The sequence below is a fragment of the Ammodytes marinus genome, assembly GCF_949987685.1.
Source record: "Ammodytes marinus genome assembly, chromosome: 1".
Lineage (NCBI taxonomy): Eukaryota > Metazoa > Chordata > Actinopteri > Uranoscopiformes > Ammodytidae > Ammodytes > Ammodytes marinus.
Window position 1 is genome coordinate 19833141 of NC_137230.1, and position 22380 is coordinate 19855520.

The following is a 22380-nucleotide window of genomic DNA, read 5'->3' on the forward strand; positions in this document are numbered from 1 at the left end:
AGATTCCTTACAATATGACACCATCTGCCCTTAGACCCTTAACTCGACTGAGAAAAAACTTGCAGTAAAAAACCCTTTAACGGGATTAAAAAATTAATTGAGAAATCTCAGGGAGAGTGACAGTGGAAGGGACCCCTCTTCCAGGACGGACATCATGCACTAGATGTCAATAAGACAATTAAATACATATTTCTCTACATAAAATAAAATACATTTAAGTTCAATGTAACGCCTTGAGCGATATAATATAGAAGTTGTCGTATTAGCCACCAGAGGGAGGCATTTAACCAAGTTTTTCTTTCCTTTTTCACCATCAGTCATGTTGCTGTTATACTGTATAGAGAAATGTAACATTGGTTGATTCAAACACGCGGTGAGGGGGTGAAGTCAAACTGACCTCTTGGGTGGGTCCCCTTTGTGAACTTTGACCCAATGCTCCACCTGAGCCAGTGTGTTCTTCCTCTGCACATGTTTCTCGGTGTCTCCCCTTTGTGAGACAAAGCCCCTCTGGTAGACAAGATTTCCATTCTGTTCCGGCGGCAGAGACACTTGGATCACGGGTTGCTGTCCATTCTTGTGGGCATGGTGGGCACCTTCCACAGTGTCTGGAGAGAGTCTCTCTGCTCTTTCCTCGGCCGCTGACTGATGGATGGGCCTCCCTTGAACCTCTAGTCCATACCTGGCCTCTTCTGCATGGGCCAGTTGGATACCATTATCTGGAGGTTCGTCTCTGTCTGTCCTGCGAATGCTTTCTGACTGCGATGAGTTCTGGGTGATGTGGACATTGTTCATCTGTGGGACTGCCTGCTGCACCGCCTTCTTTGGCTTCTCCACCTCTCTGTGAAACAAAGTGAGTCAGGATGATTGAATACATCAAACCAAAAGTTAATCCAGCCTGTAAAAAGTGAATAAATTGTGTTTTTTGCCAGCTTTTTTAAAGTACAGAGTGTATGCACTTAAGAGTTCAAGTGCCTCATTTGTCAACTGTTACACACAGCTATACTACACAAGAGTACATTGAATTTAACCACCATCTAATTTCTCCTCTTCTTTGCATAGTATTAAACACTACAGCACTATTTTTGAAACAAGAGAATAACACAGCATTATGCAGTGGATACAAAACATGTTGAATACTCAAATTAACCTTCACTGACCCTAATGGTAATTTCCCAATCCATTTGCAGAAAGACACTAGAAATGAAAGGAGAGTAGAGCCCTTGCTGGAGAAAGCATGCAGAGGGAATCCTCAGGGAACAGAAATGACAGTCACTTAGTCTTTATCAAATAGCTTGGGTTAGCAGACTGTGGAAATAATTCCTAGGAGGTGAAATACAAAGGTGGGAACAGTAATCATTTTAGCTAATTGAGGTACATGTTGATTGATCATCTCACTCAGTGGGTGTGATCAGTTGTCATTGGTCAATTAGAGCAAACTTATTCATATAATGAATCTTTCATATCATGGGACCTAACTTTCTGCATTCTGAATTTCAGGAGTACTGACTTACATTAACCTCTAGGTGGCGGTATTGCATAGACCATTCAAACTATGTAGCACATCCAGCTAATCATTTTGGTGCCTACATGCATTCTGTAATGCATTTACCACAGATACAAAAGTCACAGACTATTTTGCAGACAGCTTTTCTGCACCTGGTGGTGAAAATTTAAAAATAAAATGATGCACATAAATGTGCTTCATAGGTTGTGTTTACTGATGTTGAGAAACATTCTACAGTAGAATGTCTGGCAAGGGGCTGCATATTTCCCAGAACCAAATGCATTACACACAGAGACACACACACACACACACACACACACACACACACACACACACACACACACACACACACACACACACACACATTGAACAATCTTAGTATCCCAAAACAGACGGCCAGGGTTGGACCTGCTGTGGAAGACTGTTCATGCTTAAAATGCTAAAAATAAAGCCAATGCAGGCAGGAAAAAAGAGCTGATTTCAGATATAAAACTGATATTAAACTAGTCCAACAATGTAGTTGATGCATAATACGTTACACCAGCACATACAGTTATAATGCACCAGCAAAACAGATGACTAGAAAAATACTATTTGGTTGAATAACTGTAACACACAGTTTCCCTTTATGATATCATCATAATAACATGTCTAGATCACAGATACTGCCGTGCTTTATGGGAGGCATAATGCCGGTCCTGGAAGAAGCCCGACCAATGGGAGAGAAGTAAATGCTACTCTAGTCGAGTGAGACCAACCTCTTTATAGTGTGACTCTGCTGCATCAGCGCAGCCTGGTTCATGGCCCGGATCCAGCCATTCATGTCCTCCTGTGTGTCCGCACTGAAGAAATATGTCCGCATCCCGCAGTGTTCTGCCTGCGAGCCAATCACAGAGTTCTTATTGTAAATGTAGGAGCGCATTCCTGTATGGCTCGCCTATCAAAGAGAGGGAGAGAGAGAGAGAGAGATCAAGAGGGCAAGAGAGAGAGAGGAGATATGAGAACACAGGAGAAAGCTGCCGGTGAGGCTGATTAGAGAAAAACTTTGCATTGTGGTTTACTTGTGACTGTCGGCTGCCTAAGAAAAAGAAAAAGGAGGGTGCAAAGTGCTGCAGCAGAAACAATGTCAACATTGTCCTGTTTCTGACAAAAACAAATGCATTACAGATTATATTTGAAATCGGAAAGCAACTGCAGCAAACAACCAAACAGTAGCAACGAAAAGGGCGATTATGGGCATCTGTCACCAGTTTAGTCGGGGCACACACAGACATAACCACACGTCATAAACATTAGCTTACCTTTAGTAATTTGTAGTGGTGTAAATTAGCCTTAATAGCACAAAACCCATTCTGATGCAAAAAAACATCAATACATTCACAGCAAAGGAGCATTCAGAATCTTTAACATAGATTCAGTTGTTTCTGCCCCAATAATGAAATTGGTAATGCTCAATCATACAGGACCACTCCACAATTATCGTCTGAAAATGCTTCTTTTTTTTAATTCAGGCAACTGCACCATTTAAAAATAAATAAGCTGCTAACACTACCACAAGAGCGTCCACAACACAAACGTGAACTGCACTATACACATTGTGGACAGGCCATGATCTTGATCAAGTCAACACAAGCAATATCTACAGAAATACATAAAATATATCATGTAAGAAAATGTGGATTAGTGAAACACGACATAACTGATATCATAAGTGCACACTGTACATTTCCAAATGTATTGTATGTAATGTATGTAATACAAACATTGAGATCTGAACTAGCTTGAATTGTTCAGATCACCTGCATGATTTAAATTCTGAAGACTGTAAATAAATCCTAAATCTTCATAAATGTGTCCATAAATATGTGGGAATCCAAACCATGTTAAGTGAATCCATCAAGGGACCGACCTGCTTCAGAATAGATGTAGAGAAACAATTTAAAAGTTTTTTTTTTAATTTTGATCAATATTTTGATCAAAAAATGAATGTGTGTACAGTAGGGGGCTAATTACTGATGTCAACAAAGATCCCAAAAAATGCAAACAGAGATAAGGGCTGAGACCATGTTGTCCCACCACTTTACTGATGATGAGAATGTGATAAGTGATATGCAGCTTGACCAGACAAATACCAGAGCATATACTGATCATATACGTATATATGATATATATTAAATAAGTACCTTTGGAAATATGAGTGTCACGCATTACCTGTTGACAGCATTTCTAAAACATACACAATTGGCTAAATGTCTAAATATCTTGATGTTGTTGTTCCACATGTTTTCTTTTCTCACTCTGTGGTCATTTGAAATTTCACAATGATCTTGAGGTTAAATTGCTGACTCTCACTTCCACTTGTGTACAACCATATTGTGTAATAAGTGCAGGTACTGGTATTCTTGTTCTCTCACACGGTTTAAGATTTGGGCCTTATCAAAAAAAAGTTGAGTCTTGCACTGAATGTGCAGTTTTCAATGTTTCATTTCAAATCCAATTTGCAGGAGTGGAGTGCAGTAACAATAACAATATGTGACTATCCACAAATACCTATGCACTTTTTAACAATAACTAATAGTACACCTGTGAGCTTTGGCATTGTCCATGGATGACTATGGTCTTGTCTGTACATGATAAGAGTTCGAGCAGCTATACGAGCAGATATGAAACAAAGTGAGCAGAGGATAGCTGTCCACTGATGAGGCTCGAGTGAAATCAAATACCTATTCATGCAAGACAGCAAGCCTGTGTGATTCAGGGACGGTGGCCCGCAGAGAACAGTACTCACTCCGCCCGCGCACATACACCACAACAGGAAGTTACAGTAGATCAGTGCTGACTCAATAAGAAAGAACAGCAATTGTTCTCTTAGCGGGTGTCACAGAGACAAGAATGAGAAAACAGTGGAAGCATTGAAGCTGTTTTGAAACTTCACAATCAGACACATAAGACACAAGTCAGATAACAGTCTGAAACATCCCATTGTTAATCAATAACCGACATCTACTGAGCTGTCGTTATGCTCATTTAAGCTACAACTGATTTTTTCCACAGCACCTCAGAGACAGGTAAAGAAACCTCTTGATGGCTCAGGGAGAGCTGTCGGAAGTGGGGATCTCCCCTAAATACAGGGGCGGTACAGCAGAGCCCAAGCTCATTTCACCCTCACCTTACATCTACTCCCCAGTGAGCGGTGGGGAGGAGACGATGAATAGGCTGTAATGTATAATTAATATTCCCAGCAGCGCAATTACTGTTTCATACCAGTTCCATTGTATGTACTAGCTTCGTTAAAACCCAGGAGATTTGCATACCACACGATCACACGCATGCATACCCTCGCTTGTACACACACACACAGAATCCAAGAACAAAAGCCAAAGTACAAAGGACCTGAAAGGATTGCAACAGAATGCCCTGAAGCTGTAGTGGTGCATCAAACATTTAAGCACTATTGTTGCAACAAGCTCTGTGTTTCCACAAAAAGGAGGAGCTTGATAATGTAAACGCTCGTGCTGTAACCAAAAAGACATAAATCCCTCTGCTGTCCCCCTTTTACAGAAGCAAATAAGGAAGAGTTAGCCGCATTGGAATGGGTGGAAAAGTTCTGTTCTAAAAAACCTTTAAATAAAAATGACACAATCGCCTGATGCAGCAAAGGCTCTGTTTAGGTGCAGTATAACAAGCAAGTCATGTGCCAGTCAGAATTCAGTAAAAAGACCAAAGCTCTTCTTATGGACTGTATGGAAGACAAGCTCTGCTGCATCCTCTTCTGCACACTATCGAAAACACTGTGAAGAAAATCCTTCTGCCGCAGCTCACAACAAGTGAATAAAATGAGACCAGGAAAAGTCTCCCATACATTAAATGTGCATGTTAACACAAAGCTATTGTGCCCAGAATACATAAAGGGTTGTACTGCAGCAATTCACTGTAACAACCACCACTGGGTTTGTTTTAATAAAAAGGACAAACATTCCATCAGACTCAACACAAGTAGAATTCAGAGAGAAATCTTCATAGAAGCTGAGTTGCATGAATAACATTTCTTGCCCAAAATAATAAAATGTTATCTTACTTTGAGAATGTGTGTTTCTTACAAACCTTTTTTTGTTTGTTGTTGATTCCACTAAATATGCCAAACACATCAGTGTTTCACGTTGCCTTACTGTTACGCAAAGAGCTGCAAAGTTGACATGAACAAATGTATCTAGAATTTCAAATATTATGATTTGATAAAACAATAATGTCTGATTAAACAATAGGTCAACAAAACTATGACCTGATTCCCACAACTGACTCTCTCTGCGCTACGGACACATTTTGGTTGCTTCTCAATTAGTTTAATATCTAATACTAATAGAGACCGTCAAGAGAAAAAAAGAAAAAACATGGAGGAGAAACATAAATGCTATCTAGACATCAGGGAGTATCCAACCAGCCAGAGGATTGCATTCAAATAGTGATGTATTAAATAAATGTGCTTGGTATGGAACAGGTTTTGCTGGCTACACATTGGACAGGATAACTTCGGTGCCACTTCAGTGTTACCTTGAAAGCGTATTTCCGGTTTATGTGGTCGTCAGCCTCAACCGGTGCGATGACATAACTGGGCAGAGGGATGCTACCGAGCACCGTCTCCTCTCGGCTGTCTGTGAAGCAGGCACACACAACACGCACCAGTATTTGTTACAGGCATCCAAAAAACAACACACTAACTAATTCTGTCAGCAGGAAAAATGAGTGAGGCATTTATTCATGGGTGACTCTTGTCTAGGACGGGGCATGATACGGCGTGTGGACAGAGGTGGCATGTGGCTTATCTATTATTCAGTGTGATTAATAGAGGAGAGGAGAGGGAGATGCGCTGGCAACACAAGCACATATTACATCCCATAATAAAACACTTGAGTTAATAGGGAAGGAGAAGCCGGATGAAGAGTGAGCAAGATATGTCATACGTCCAATTAGAAGCTGTCATTAATCCAGATACGTTTTCGAGATCATTAAAGGTTTGTATGTCTGATTTAATGAGCAAGCCCATTTTCAGTAGTATCTGTTAAACCTATTGGCCAAGTGCACTTTTCATAGACTCACCTTTGTAGTAAAATAAGCAGTAGTCTGACAAAACAAACCACTTCCGTTTCCATAGTCGCATTCCAGAGCTGTCCTGGAGGTGAAGGGGGGAAAACACAACACACATTATTGTGTTTAGAAATCCTCCATACAGGGACACTTTTGAATTTAAATTCTAATTAAAATGTGTGGTTTGGGAATACAGCGCTTGTAAGCAGCAAGCAAGGTGTTGGCTTTGTGCATATCAATAGAACAATATATTGCAAGTACTTTTTTCTTCCCCTTGCAGCATTTGGCACAAGCTGTAGCCTCTACATGTAACTCAGTACTGTACTTTTTTTTCTTGTATTTAAGGATTATGTGCTCTTTAGAGACACTCAAGCCCAGATGAACAGGGTTTTAGAAGGGATGTCTGAGCATTTATTTTGCAAATTTTACAAATCGTATGACTTCTACACAAAATGGATTTGGTTATTGTTTAAAATAATTAAAAAGACTACAAAACAACATGCACCGGGAAGGAGGGAACCAAAGGGGAACCACTTGTGTACTGTATAATCTCCCCTTCTGCAAAAAAAAGGTTCATGTTTGATTATGTGACTACTGCGGCTGATATTCCACAATGTGACGGATGTAAACATGTGTTTACTATATCCTCCTGCATACTTGACAGATGAGGTCTTTTTCTGTGAGAGCCGCAACAAGAGCAGAGGATCCTCAACTCACCTGTTTATAGAGCCAGCCTCTCACCACCACTGGGATGTTGAGGTTTCTTTTAATAGAATGGTCCCTCTTGCCAAAACTGTGTACTTTCCCTGTAGCCCTGGAGCCCTGCAGAAAGCAAAGAAAAGTTGATTTTGTGGTGCCGTTGCTCGAGAAACCTGTTTACTTTGCTTACCTTAGCTAATACACAGTAATTGAATAGAGAGTAGTGGTGTGTATGATGATGTACCATAAGTTATAAAACTGGTGTGGGTAGAGGGGTAGATCAATTCTAGGGGAGCATGGATGACCAGGAGGTGGATTGTGTTTTGTGTGGGGACCAAGGACTATAAACAGCCAAGAGTGATGTTATGTTACCAAGAATATCTTGCCAGTCAGAATCTTTTCAATTAAATTCAAAATGGCTTGTTTCTCAGGTAGTCCGCAAATATTGTTAAATATTGATATAGTGAAAAGTGAAAAAAGAACCACTCGAACCAGCAAATCTCTTTTTTTGTTGCAGAAAATGTATGACAATTAATCAATTGTCAGAATCAATGCTCATCAATTTGACATAGGTCGACTAATGGGTCTTTTAAGCTCTACAGCTGAAACAGTAGGGTTTTGGAAACAGTTAATTAGAAAAGTGGAGAATTTGTGAAGAAGCTCAACTCTCTTTCAGTGGCTTTAAAGTGGAGCATTAGCAATTTCAGATTTTCCGTGTTTGCATTACTGTCCTGTAAAAACATGTGACAGCAAACATTTTCCATGATCACCAAGAAAACAACAGCAAGTCCATCACAAAGATGCACACTGGGCATCACACCGCTGTCCAGTCCCGCAGGATTTCAGTTGTATAATGCTTGAAAAATGACTTAACCATTGATCTCTTTGGCCATTAATCAGACAGAGATAATGCCTTCTTGAGTCGATTAAACCAATTAATCAACATGCACCAAATCGCATCAGGAGGGTGCCTAAAGCAATTTCCTTCCCCAAAAATAAATGTTTGGCCAACTACAATAAATGTAAATTAAAGAAAATTAAGAAAAATCAGTAAGATTATTTTTTTTTTCTTTGAAAGATTAGATTGTTAAAGTTTAAGCTTAAAATAGCAAAACAGTGTTTCCTCTCACAGAAGAGAAACACTGATACTCACCTTTGGCCCTGAGGTGGACTCCCCTGCCGCTTCAGTCACAGCCTTGGAGGACTCTGTGACCATAGCGGGGCATCTCTGATTGGCCGTCAACTTGGACATACGGGACGCTATCCTGCAGTTTAAAAGTGAGCGTAGAAGACAATCATTAACACAAAACACAAACAAGATGAGCAGTATTGGCTACTGATATTCCCTTCTCTCCTCTGATAAACTAAAGAGACGCAATGGAAAAAGAGCACGGGTCTGTACAGAGCTTTCACATATAAAGGATATGACTATTTCCTGACACCGCCACACGACCCGCGGTCACAGCCAATGGCTTTGCAGTGGATGTGTAAGTTGTTGTACAAGCTTTGTGTTCCGAATACACCAGTGACATTTGTTCTGACACACACCCCCTGAGAGGACCAATCTTATAAAAGACCTAAGCCATGTGTTAGAGCAGTATGCACAGAACCATATGTGATGCCTCATGTACAATCACTCCTTAAGGTTAATGGAATGAGGTAGAAAACAGCTCCAACCTTCAGCGCAGATTTAAATGGAGGCAGGTTTTGATGAGTCGGACAAATGGTACTATTTTAGTTGACCTTGAGGTGGTCGGTGCTATTTAAAACGTTTTTTAGCCACAACATAGAAAAAATATTTTGCAAGAATAACATCATGTATTTTCACAAAATTCCAAATACACAAACTTGGTTTCTAGGCTGCTGCACCTGTGCATCTGTCCTATGTGCTCAAGAGGAGATGCAACAAAGATAACAGGAAGAACTGGAGACAGCAGGGATCAATTTGATTTAACAAGGTCCCAGAAACCTTTCTTAGGAATTTAACTCCATGCTAACATGCAGTTCCAGCAAATATTTCATCCACAAATCATACAGGCCTCATGCTACATCACGTCCTAAAAGTGTTCTGGTAGGTTTATATCCGGACATTATGCAAACCACTGAATTAAAATGAAGTCACAACCATGTCTCAAGACTTTGTCAGATATAACATTTTCTAAACTAAGAATGGAGGCAACAATAGCATAGATGCCGTTATTAAGATGCTATGCGTTAAGGAAACATTTCAAAAATAAAAAAATATAACATCTGCAGGCAATCAACCAGCGTAGTTGACTAGTTGACATGCAAATGTCTGGTTTTGATTATCTTATTAGCTGCAGCAGTACAATAAGAAACAAAGTGTGCCTCATCCCTCTGACAACACTGTCACTAGCCCCCTGCATTGTTCAGGGGCAGTGCTAACCCTGTTGTTTTTTCCTGCTTTGTGTAGTGCACTACACTGAAGCTAAGGAAAAGGAGATAAGATATAGCTGTGTGTCACAAACTAAAGCAGAAAGTTATGGGAGAACAGGAGGGACATAGACATAGATAGAGACCACAGTGGAACAAAACTTACAGTATTGGCAATCACAGCCTGGACTGCAGCCAGCCTTTTTTTATTTATTTTTTAACTTTCGTATCATGAGGACTCTGCTGTTTTATGGGAAGCTTTCATACTGTTTACCACCCTTGTTATTGGAACAGTTCCCCAGGAGATTTGTTGTGGCATGCGGTGGCGAGGAGCAATATTTCAAATCAAAAGTGCAGAAGGGTGAAATGCACTAAGCTCCATCTCTCCCTCTCTACTTCTCTTGCTCTGATGGAAATGAGGGCATATTTGACGTTTTTTAATCCTTTCAAGTAGCGGGTGCACACGAGGAGAGTTGACAAATTGATCATAGCGTGATAATCCATAACAAAGTCAGAGCCTTCGGGCCGGCAAAGCCTCCTGAAGCTCCATTTCCTGCTCTGTCCTGGATCCGATGCGGGGTTTCCAGGGATCATTCAGAGGTTCCCCCGTTTACTTGGAAGGGAGTCAGCGATTCACGGAAGTAAAGCAACTTCCTTATCGGATATCATTTTGTGCAGAGTGAGACCTAGGACATCACCCTGACAGTGAACAGAAGCAACATTTTACAGCCACAAGCCAATGCCTTGTCGCACACAGTGGATAACAAAGACTGCACCCCAGACTAAACTCTATTACAGCAATATGAAAATAAGCGCGGCAGAGAGAAGCACGATAAAACAGCGATAAAGTTAAGTTGGTTTAGAAGAAAAAGTATCTTTAAACATCAATTAGAAAAGTGTGTGTGTTTGTACTGCAACACAGAGAGCCTTAGAGTAGAGCTTGAAGTGAGAGTTGAACTAGCTAATTCAAATGAATTTACTTTGTGTACCCTACAAACTTACTGTACAGAATGTAGATCAAGCCACAAACATAATTCTGTGACTTGAAAAAACAACGCAACTTGTGAAATACTGTAGTGTGTGTAACTGGTGTTGAGAGCTGGTGTTTGAGAGACTACTTCCAATGTTCACATGTATGATCTTTTTTAGTCGACAATTTCTCAGATTAACACAAAAAGTAACTGGGTCGTTGATTTAATTTTTTTGGGGAAGTGTTTATTAACATACCTGTATAATCCACCACTTCAAAATAGTACATTGTTTTTTTCAGAGCAAGTGATAAACAGTAGAACACAGGCAACTGAAAGTAAAATACAACAGATTTGCTGGTCCATGCTGATCAGCTGTGATGATCAATTTCAAATCACAGAGTAGAGCTGAAGTCAGAGTCAGTCTTTCAGGACATATTTAACATGTCTGTGTAACGTGTACAGAACACTATCTTTAATCTTTTTGTTGAAAGTACTACTATTATGCTATTATTATAACTATATTCTCGTACAGTAGTTTGCAACAGGGAGGTGATTGCTATAGTTTTTAAGAGTTTGCACGGACTGAATTCAGGGGCAGTTTGTAAGAAATATGCTGGAATGTCACTTTTAATATTAGAAACCTGAACTGGTTGTGAAAAAAATATTTTGGTGCTTGCTGTAAATGCTGAGATTAGGTTTCTTAATCATGTCGTTGTTGTGAAAGGTGAATAGATGTGAGGCTATTCTTACCGTAGCTTAAAAAGATAATGACTTGCATTTAAAAGTAAAAGAATCATTCTATCACTATTGGAAATATTCAAGTGAGGCTCAGGCGACCGTGACTTTAAAGCCCCTTGATGGTAGACAAATCCATAGCTCAGAAGATCTTAACTAGGGATAATGGAAAGTTTTAGGAGATGAATGACAGTGAAGGTCATGGATGAATGACAATCAGTTTTGCATTGCTATAAAAGAACATATTTTAATTAGTGAGAATGTGAAGGTCACATGCTTGTCCCTCAACCTGTTTCTGCCTAAAGCGGAATATGCACGGTGCATGATCATCTTACACTGGTCAGCTTAAATACGATCAGACACCTGCTGTCTTGTATTTTGCTCTCAAGCTTTGATGGCTTTGTAGGATGAGATTCACACAATGACATAGAAGAAAAATCATCAATAAATTCCAACTGTCGTGTCTAGTACAACTCCAACTCTCAAAATGTCAAGAACATGCTCTTTAATAATACAATATGTCTCATTTGGTAAAGAAGAATCTCTGAAAATGTATATCATTTCCTTTGTTAGAACCAAACAGTCAGGTTTCCATTTGTTATGACTTCAACTACATTGAGAAAAATGGCACGGAGGGACCCGAAGAAATCAACCCGGCGTTACCATTACTTGGATGATTGATGAGACGGATTCACGACTCCAGATGTGATAATAACACTGTCAAAAAAACATCCAGAGCCACTGACGAGTGAGTCTAAGCAGTTATGAATGCCCTGATGGTAAATAATGCATTTTAATATGATGAAAAACATTTTAATGCCGATACTTAGTGTTCTGACTATGACAACAACTCATTTTCATGGCAAACAGTTCATGTAAAACAGTTTTTCTTCTGCTTGTTACTGTGTGTCATGCTTCATCAGGGAGAATGACATTCTAATTCTCCCCGGTCTATTTCCAGACTCCCACCTCATGACCTTGAACTAACCTATCTGTACATTTCGGCACACAGTCTATGCCTCATTCCCACTGACCTGTCCTGTAGTGTGTATTCTGTGTTTTCAGGGGAAATCTGTCTGGTCACTGGGTGCCGAAACGATGTCGCCCTCAGGTTGTGGCTGCAGGACAGAGGGAGATGAGAAAGGAGGGAGCATGGAGAGAAAAAACAACACCACAGGAGAAAACAAAATGAGTTAGTCATTAATCATATTCCTGCCTGATCCCATCCCTGAAGGGCTGTGTTTCTATATGTGGCTGCTGGGTGAGGTAACAACAAGAATGTTTAGCTTGCAATGATCTGTAAAAGAATCCATGGTGGCAATGCAACCTGGTCAGGCATCACGGCACATGTTCTTTCTACACAATGTGGTGGGCTCAGCACTTTCCATTAGCCAGCTCACCCAGGCTTTATTGATTGCAGTTAGATGGGGCCATTCATTGCTTAAACTAGAGCATAAACACATGTTACTATCACAAGATGATATGGAAAACAGGCAAAGTAGCTAGCCGTGCTGGTGATTGTAATATTATGCCGTGACTTTATGTTTCTGTCTGTTGTCTATTCATAAGAGACCATTTACTGACCTTTTCCCATTAAATGGCTCTGTCACTACCTACCCCTTAATATTTAACCCTGAGAAATATGTGTGTGTGCACGTGTGTGTGTGTGTATTAGGGCTGTGTATTGGCAAGGACTTCAGGATACGATGCGCATCACGATACATGGCTCACAATATGATATATCACGATACATTGCAATATGATGCATATTGTGATATATTGCAATATTCCACATAGTTCAATGAAAAACAGAGCTTAAAAACAAGTTGCTGTGGAAGATCTGGGTGGTCTTAAGTGGCTATTTCTTTTACAGATGTACAACAAAAATAAAACAAAATCCCAGAAGGTATTTAATGGTAAATGGACTCCATTTATAAAGTGCTTTTTTCCTATTTTTTCACAGACCAAAAGCGCTTTACATTGTTTTGTACACATTCACCTGATCACACACACATTCATACAGCGATAGCAGCAGCTACCATACAGGGTGCAAGCTAACTACCAGGAGCAATCTAGGGTTCAGTGTCTTGCCCAGGGACACTTCGACATGTGGCGGGTAGACGGGGGATCAAACCACCGACCCTGCACTCCAGTGGACGACCACCCCTACCTTCTTCACCACAGCCGCCACACGTTTAGTCTCTACACACTGTGAAGTTCTAAGTGTACATTTGTTGCCAGGTAAATAAACAAAGATCCCTTATCTGACACAGTATTGACGCATAGCAGATTGATCTACTCCATACTTTACTTGGATGGTGTGTTCGCTTTCTTTAAAAAAAAAATCCATCAATCTCTAAGCACTAATGCATTTGTCTGATGCCCTAGCTTCATCTAACCATCCAACTATCTTGACACAATCATTCATTGGTACTTTCTATTTCACTGACTTTCTCTCACTTTTTACACAATATGGCAGAGGGCCTTTAAGGTATATGGCGATTCAGGATTAGTGAGATGCCACCGGTACATACTGCTATCCATTATCCACTCAAGCTGTGACACATCCCTTGAAATGCTGCCAGTTCTTTTATCCTTAGTGCTGGAGACTTTTTCCATTTTATTTTGTATGCACATATAAAAATGTGGCTCCATTATACATTAAAATGTTATGGGTGATTTCGAAGCATCAGCATCTCCTTTGCCATTGGTAAAATCATGCTGCAAAGCCCTATGTCTTCTCTTTATGTAGGTGTAGCTAGCTGAGGGGACAGCAAGTCTTTGGCCGATTCAAGCTGGCTGAAAAACAGATTGACCGTGTGTGATAAATGTGCTGAAGTGACATATTATGCTTTCAAATCTGTCTTTTGTTGGGATAATATTTTATCCCCCTTAACATTTTCTTATCAGAACCATAACACTATTCCTCAACAGAAGGCTCTGGAGCGTGCAATAAAACCATAGAGTAAATACTGCTATGCAGGTCAACACTAGCTAAGATAAAACAAGTTCTCACCATCCTAACATTAAAGAGTACCACACCGCGTAAATAAATAACTATAAATCAAGCAGTAAAGAGTGAATCCTCTGAAGGGCTGCTGCAAAACTTCAGTTCTAAAGGTGCAGAATAGTATAAAGAGAAAGTGATGCCTGACTGCATTACCACCATGCAGCAGAGGGACGGGAGGGAAACTGAGCAGGGCGCAAAGATTTTTGAGTTGACATTTCAGAAAAGTTCAGAGGCTAGGCTGTATTGAAGAGGAGTGATGCTGAGTGATTCTGCACATACTAACAGCATGACATCAAATGTAAACAATACATATGAACATCGCAAATGTAACGCAACTCATACAACTTACACATGCACATGTGTTTGAACGGCTCTCAATCATGCTCTCTCTCTCTCACACACACACACACACACACACACACACACACACACACACACACACACACACACACACACACACACACACACACACACACACGCACACAACGTCTCTTAAGGCTGACAAACACACACACACACAGGTTTAGCCAGGCGTGTTCCTGGCAACAACTCATAATTTGCCGAGCAGCACAGGGCACACACAGCACTGCACCAGCATCCCCCTGTTAATTAGGGAACCTGCATTCTTTTAGGCTTTTGTTTTAACCACATTACTTCTGAACTATTTGTCATGGAATGTGCAGCATCCCCAGTTTGGGGGTACACACACTGCAGCACAGTGGGTCTATTTGTTTTCTAGAAAACGAACTTCCTTCAACGCTTGCGACGATGTTTCCCAAAGGAAGAATTGAAGTCCTGCTGCAGAGGAGCTGTGGCACACTGCATTCTGAGATTGTTTGGTGGAGAAGCAGCTCTGTTGTCTGTGCCAGTCAGATGATGTTGATAGAATTGTATGTCACAAATACGATTCTGTGTCGTGAATCATTAAAAAACTAAACCACCTCGCAGTGATTGCATCAATTTCTTTTGGAAAGATGATTTATTTAGATCACATTGATTTGACTGCAGTGAATATTTCACTGACTCACTCACATAACAGACCTAATAAATAAGCAGCCAAAAACATAATATAGTGCATACACACAATACCAAGTTACTACTTACATCTCAACCTCAAAAGCAGTCAAATAAAAATAATGGAACCAACAGTCATATATTATTTCAATGATTCAGATTAATATGTTCACATTTAAAACCAATATGATTAAAGTAAATCCACGTTACTTCCACCATGAATAAAGCTACTTAGGTACCCCTTTTGATACAACAAACCCCCTTCTTTACTGTAATGTATCATACTACAGATACACATACTGTAATGTAATAATTCTATAAAGAAACCACTGGCACCTTAATAGCCCGATAGAGCAGAGACCCTTTTTTTGTAAATATTTGTTCTTCGGCAATATACACTGACAAGGCACTGCCTCACACCCCTCACACCTTATACAGGGCCCCAATACACTAACCCTCAGGTCAAGTAGAGTTTCTTCTTCCATCAGTCCAGATAAAGCGAGAAAGAATTGACTGGCATGATCCCTCCTTGCCTCAAGAGGGCTTTTGTTTAATGGAGCAGTGTTACCGCAGAGCAAACTTAGTTCAGTCCTAGCTGAGAAAAGAGGCAGCTGTCAGTCAAAACTACCACATACAAAGGGGCGCCCTTGGCTCAGTTGGTAGGGCGTCGTTGTCGCCCCCCCGGGCCGGGCCCAGCAGCAGACCCGGGTTCGATTCCAGCCCGCGGTCGTTCTCTGCATGTCACTCCCGTCTCTGCCCCATTTCACCTCTGTCTCTACACTATCAATAAAGCATGAAAAATGCCAAAAAAATATCTTAAAAAAAACCTACCACATACAGTATAGTATAAAGTAAAAATAACAGTTGTGTGTGTGTAAACTTTATCCTTAAGTATAAGCAAATAAAGGACTTTCCATACACTCGGTGAGTTTGATGTTAACTAAGCAAACTGTGAATAGTGAGCAACCTGAGAGTACAATGGGAACTCCTGGTTTTCGGCCAAAGTGTCTGTGTAGAAACAGAAGCACTGCAGCTGAAATCATCTCTCTCTCTCTCAAAGCTGGAACAACCTGGGTCCACTGTTCAGACCTGGCATACCATAACATTTTTTTTATCCGCAAAACAAGAGGCTCAGGGTAATCCCTGTCCAACACGAGGGCTAAGTCTTGGCAGCGGGGGCACGGCTTCCGTGGTTTGATCCAATAGAAACGGGCCGACGCTCCAAACTGCCCCACACAACACGCTGTCTGCTCATGGTTTCAACTCCTGTATCTATTTACAACAGTCTCCCTTGGGGAAAAAGGAATATCCAAGTGGTAGAAACTCACAGAAAACTCCCCAAACTGTACCCACCACTAGCACAGACCTCTCTGTACTATGTAAGCTCTGCTGTATCATGCACACAGTGGAGGCATGTCTCACCTGCTGCGATAAAGCGGATCATCGTGAATCGGCTCCTAGACTCACTGCAGGTCATGGAAATCTTCCCGGCATTGTGTGGAGGATGCAGGGAGAGTGTCTTTCAGAGCAGCTGGCATCCGCAAAGGGCAGAGTAAAGTGAAGCTAGCAGGATGAGAGCAGGAGAGGGAGCTCTTTATCTCTGCTTTCCCCAGCTCAAACGTGCCGTCAGGGTTTTTCACCCCACACTTGCAGAGAGATGTACTGTACCTCCCCTCTCCCATCAGGGGAATACCTCGGTTGCTTATCAGATCCTCCTCCTCCCCTTGAATGTTTTACTTCCCACTCTACCACTTCTCACTCTCCCTCTTTCCAAGAACTGCCTTCTTTGCTAAACCTCATCTCTTGCAAGGAAACAGTAGCTCCTGTTGAAGTAAACAGCCTAGAGTATACATTGGTCATCAGTGTGGTCTTGAGATAAAAATGTCAAGGGGTATTTTTCAGTTCCTCTCTGTCAGTGTTGGCTGTTTAGATGTACTTTGTTTGGTGTTTGTCACACAGGTACACCAATGGAGTGGCAGCATTGCAGCGGAAGTCGTGAAGACATGCGGGCATGTTGGTAATTTAGTTTTTTCTCAGTCGGTTACTTAACCTGCTTTGACATGTGGAGACATTCACAATTTACAGGACTGATTGGTTTGTCCATGTGCACTTTAAATGCACTTCACTAAACATTGCACAGTGGACAAACACTCACACACCTGGAGCATTCAAATCATATTTTGCTAGACATCTGCTGTTCAGTCAGCATCTTCGTTAAGGCGGGGCTTCTTAAAACTATTTAAATAATGTAACAGCATCCATAGTAAGCACCAAACAAACAGAGTGTTGAGTATGTTCAAACAGGATCCCGAAATATATTTCAACTTGTAAAACAGATAAACTCTGGAACTTCTCGGGCCCCTTCAAGGGCACCTCGGGGTCGTTGGTGTATACTTTTTTGAAGTGATGGTTTAGCAGTAACATTGACCTTTGACCTCTTCTGAGAGGGTGTTTAAACTAATCCCGAGGAATGTGGCCCAGAGGAGCAGGTGGTACCAACATACTGTAGGCCTGTGGTAAACACTGAAGCTGACAGACAAGTCAACCCAAGTCTAAATGTTTGCTTCGGTTTTATGTTCCAATGTAAAGGCAGTTTAATTCAAAGACATCTCACTTCAACTGAAATAAAATCAGACACAATTATGCTTTACAATAGAAACCAGTTCCAACCCAGAGATAAGTACAGAAACAAGAGCTCTTACGACAAGCAATTATTTTCAGCACTAGAACATTGCGAGAAGAACCTCTTGACTCCCTCCATGCAGCCTTCATAATAGGCATCACAGCATCAATGTGGTGTTTTAGAGTGAGAGCCGGGGACAGCCAAAGAAAGCACCTGTCACTTCTCTGTGGACGCATTTATAAGCACAATAAAAGTGAACCTGAAATGAATACACCACTTATGCATGGGAACTGGAGGGTGGCCTGCCGAGGTGCCCTTGAACTAGGTTCTGAACCCCTAACTGCTTAGAGCGCCGACTTTGTAGCAGCCAATTCACTCTGACATGTCATCATTAATGCATGTCTCTAGGTCCTGTGTGTGCATATGTGTGTGTATATCTGGTCTATGTTGATGTAACGAACAAAATAAAAACAGAACATCTGATTTCCCCAAGAGGAATGATAGAGTGCTTCTTCTGCTTCTTAATTAACCACTGGGAATTTCTATTATGTACACGTTGCAGTTATATGTGACAACTCTTCGACCCTATACAGCCTGTTTAAAAGAACCATTACACCCCACGTTGTGTTAATGATCAAATGCGCCCATTGACTGATTAAGGTGAGTCAGTGCAGTGCAGCTGAACAGAATATAATCTCTTGAACCATTGTTGTGGAATACATTACTACGGTGGCATTCATTTCGCCTCACACTGCAGCTCTGAGTTGAGTAAAACACAAATCAATGGTGTGCATCTAATTACTGGAGAACACACAATCGTTTAATTTAGTTAGTCTGCTGACTTCATTTCAAGGCAAATTCAAGAAGCTATAACGAATGTATCATTAATATCAGCACAATGATGATGTGCCTCTGAAAATATCCAAACCAATGAGACGAAAGCAAACCATAAAAGGGCTACAGATGTGAGCATATAAGAGGTGCCGCAGGAACCAATACCGAACTCTGCAATGACATGTTATTTCTGTGCGTACGACATGCCACACCCAGACAGTGTGAATGTGTTAAATGACATAACACTGTGGGAGAGAGTGATATGGTGCAGCTCAAGAAACCCCCTGTAGCATCCCGGGCCTGGCAGGCAGAATTAATTATGCCTTAATAACAGCACAGTCTCCAGACACAGGGAGCCGTTTAAGAGATAAGCATTCTGCGGCAGGATTTGCAGATGTTGACTGACCTTTATCAGTTTCATGGCAGAGCACTGCGGCGGCCTCGCTCTGGTTCATTCCCCTGACATGGGGAAAGGAACTATCTGGGCGGTCTCCCCCGAAGAATCATTGGGAGATTGAACTGTCACTCAGTGTAGAAATGAGGAAAGCCAACCAAAGACCACCACGTAGATCAAAATGCCTCTGTACGCATTTGGATACACCTTCAACCAATCAGACCAATGATCCGCGGCCGCCTAACTGTTTTCATCGGGTTAATCCCGCCTCTAGCGCGCCTGGGGAGAAAACCCATTTGTGATTGTTGCCAGAATCTTTGGGAGAAAGTAAACCCGGCCAAACAGGGGTTGGGTCCAGACTAGTCTGCAGAGCGAAATCAAATCGCCGGCAGACTCGGCTGGGTTCATCCAGGCTAGTATAAAACAGCATCAATGAAACAGAAAAAAAAACTGGTCTGCTTTTTATGGAGCTTGTAACTCCATCCAGCAAACCACTCAAGCAGCACTGGGCAAAGAGTTGTAAAGGCAGGTTCAAACAGGCCTTTTGGGGAGCAGAAACAGGTGCGAGGACGTGCCAGCGTCTGTAACCCCGTCAGACAGACGGTTTGGCAGAAATTGAAAGAGCTGTCACCTTATTAACATTCAACTCACACGCAGTTCTGACACAGCACATTTCATTGCAGTCACAATGGTCCTTTGGGCCATGCAGTACCAAAACATAAGCAAGGCAACAGCTAATTGCATTGCAGTGAATTCAAGAAAGGCCTTTGTTGGGATAATAACAAATGATTAGGATGCAGAGAAACACTGATCTCCAAGCACAGAAAGTAATCCTGAAAAAGAAAAGCACCAAAGAGAGTGAAAACCCTGCATTACTCTCTGATACACAGGGAGGTTTTCTCTTTGTTGCAAAGTTATAAACTTGTTATAACCAAGTAGTGGTTCCAGCAGCTGCTTAAAGCGAGGGAGAAGATGGCTTTAGGGAGAGAAGGATACTTACATTGCAGGACTGTGAGCACATCAGCACTTCCTCTGCTCTATTGGCACACATTTAGCTGACGGACAAATATTTGTAAATGGTGATTTGGAGTAACTGAAATTGTGGTTTAATGATGCCTCCATCCATGACGATGAAATGACTTCCAAAAGCACTTCTCTCAAGGATCAATAGCGACAGGGATATGCTATGACAAAGAAAAAATAAGGACGTTTTCTGGAGCGTGCATCGCGCTGGGAAAATAAATCAATGAAGGGTCCCTGTAGAGTATGAGTCAATATTGAATACCACATATTTATCCAACACCTTGCTCACTGAACAATGGTGACCCAGAGCTCTTGTTTATTTCAACTAAGGAGTGTCACTGTGTGAGTGTGACATGGTAGATGTGTGCAGGGACAAAAGGCTATAAACTGTTAGATACTGTTGTACACATATAATAAAAAAATAAATTAGGTCATCCTTACGTATAGTAATCACTGTTTTGTACTCAGGCATTATTTAAATTTACTTTTATTTCACTGCACTTCAACACAGTCAATAAAGCCTTAAAACATTGTGTTAAATGTCATTTAAAAATACACTGCACATGGCAGCCAGAACAAAATGAACAGACCACACTTAATTTTGAACCTAATGTCCCTGGCCCAAAAGAAATAACATAGTAAAATAAATAAATAAAAGAAAGCACATTTTGTGACCCCCACCTCCACAGGGGTTGTCTATAAAAACTGACCAATTGAGTGAATGTGGCAAAGCTTAAAATTCTCAGTGAAGAGGGAGTAGAATACTCATCTCTGATGCAGCACTGCATTTGGAATTCATCTGATTAAACGGATGTATTATACAAACAAATCTTGTTGTGGTTTCGTCCAAACATCACAGCAGCATAGTCGGTCTGAAAGTTCTGAGATTTGATCTAGCTTGGCAAATCTCCTCTTGGGGCACTGACAAACTTCAGGGGGGGGGGGACTTTGCAAAGCAGATGATCTCTTACCGAGACATAAAACACACATTTAGCAAAAGCATCCCATACTGACAGTCTGCAAAGCACATACGTTAATCTCCATCTCAACTGTAGCCCTTATATAGATGCAAGGACACATTTTCTAATAAACAGACCATCTTAAACTGTCTTATCAATCAAACAAAGTGATAAGCTATCTAGAAACGAAAAAAACTCTGACACAAATTAAATGAGTAGAGGATGAATTTTCTCTTTGCCACCCCAGTCTGTCTCTAGGGGAGGTTCAAAGACACTTTGTTTTCCTTTCACTTACACACGACAACATACAGACACACCTCTACGGCAGCACTGAGTCAACCAAGTGTTATGCCCCGGTCTAGGGGAACCCAGAGACACAACACAAATACGAAAAGGCCCACTCCCCGATCCCCAAACCACCACGCACAGACCTAAAGAAAGTAAAATAGATATAAATTTATTTCAGCTGAACAGTAAACAAAAGAGAGCAACAAAGCTTCAGGGTGAGTACTGCCAAAAACCTAACTAGAAACAAAAAAACAAGCGAATCCCTAACCTTAACATGAAACAAACAAAGGAAACAAACTCTGGAAAAGAACTGGCAACTCACCCCTACCGGACACAACTGAATATAATAATTAACACATGACAAAATAATAGAAGTGGTTCAGGAAACCGCGAGTGCTGCTGCTGCCAACCATGCCCCCGGCTGAGTGAATCCGGCGGAGCCTTTGAATGCCCGGAGGCTGATAGTGAGCCAATCAGCTTCCGCCACTTATGGAGCCAATCACTCGCACCTGCACCTGTGTAGAAAAGCTCATTCACACGCAGAGGTCTCACTCCCACCAACCACTCATGAAAACCAAAAGGAAAATAGCAAAGAACATAACAAAACTAACCATATGCGGCCAGGGTCGTAACACCGAGCCACTCGCTTCAAGAAATCACACGCTATAGGGAATGCAAAATCAGCGTAAGTAAAGGTAGTTCATTGCCGTGTATATGGGCGCAAAGTGAAAACAACGTGCTTGCAGTATTTATTTTAGCAAACTTAGCTTAACTAAGCATTTTTCTGCTATTAATGTCATCACACCACTTTACCTTCACAAGCAGTAATACCTAGCAGACTCTGCTT

At 41.2% G+C, this 22380-nt stretch overlaps 1 protein-coding gene across 4 annotated transcripts in view; it reads right to left on the reverse strand.

The window, feature by feature from the left end:
* plekha7b (pleckstrin homology domain containing, family A member 7b) overlaps nucleotides 1-22380 on the reverse strand; it is a 65962-nt gene that overhangs the window by 22330 nt on the left and 21252 nt on the right. For 3 of the 4 annotated variants that reach the window (XM_080034135.1, XM_080034132.1, XM_080034133.1), the window contains 7 exons: nucleotides 12423-12506; nucleotides 8442-8553; nucleotides 7307-7411; nucleotides 6602-6674; nucleotides 6056-6156; nucleotides 2263-2441; nucleotides 398-838 (listed from right to left, as the gene is read on the reverse strand). In XM_080034135.1, the coding sequence (XP_079890261.1) occupies nucleotides 398-838; nucleotides 2263-2441; nucleotides 6056-6156; nucleotides 6602-6674; nucleotides 7307-7411; nucleotides 8442-8553; nucleotides 12423-12506 (1095 nt within the window). Of the gene's footprint in view, nucleotides 1-397; nucleotides 839-2262; nucleotides 2442-6055; nucleotides 6157-6601; nucleotides 6675-7306; nucleotides 7412-8441; nucleotides 8554-12422; nucleotides 12507-16834; nucleotides 16884-22380 lie in introns of those variants that run through there. The other variant, XM_080034134.1, reaches the window with a different exon arrangement.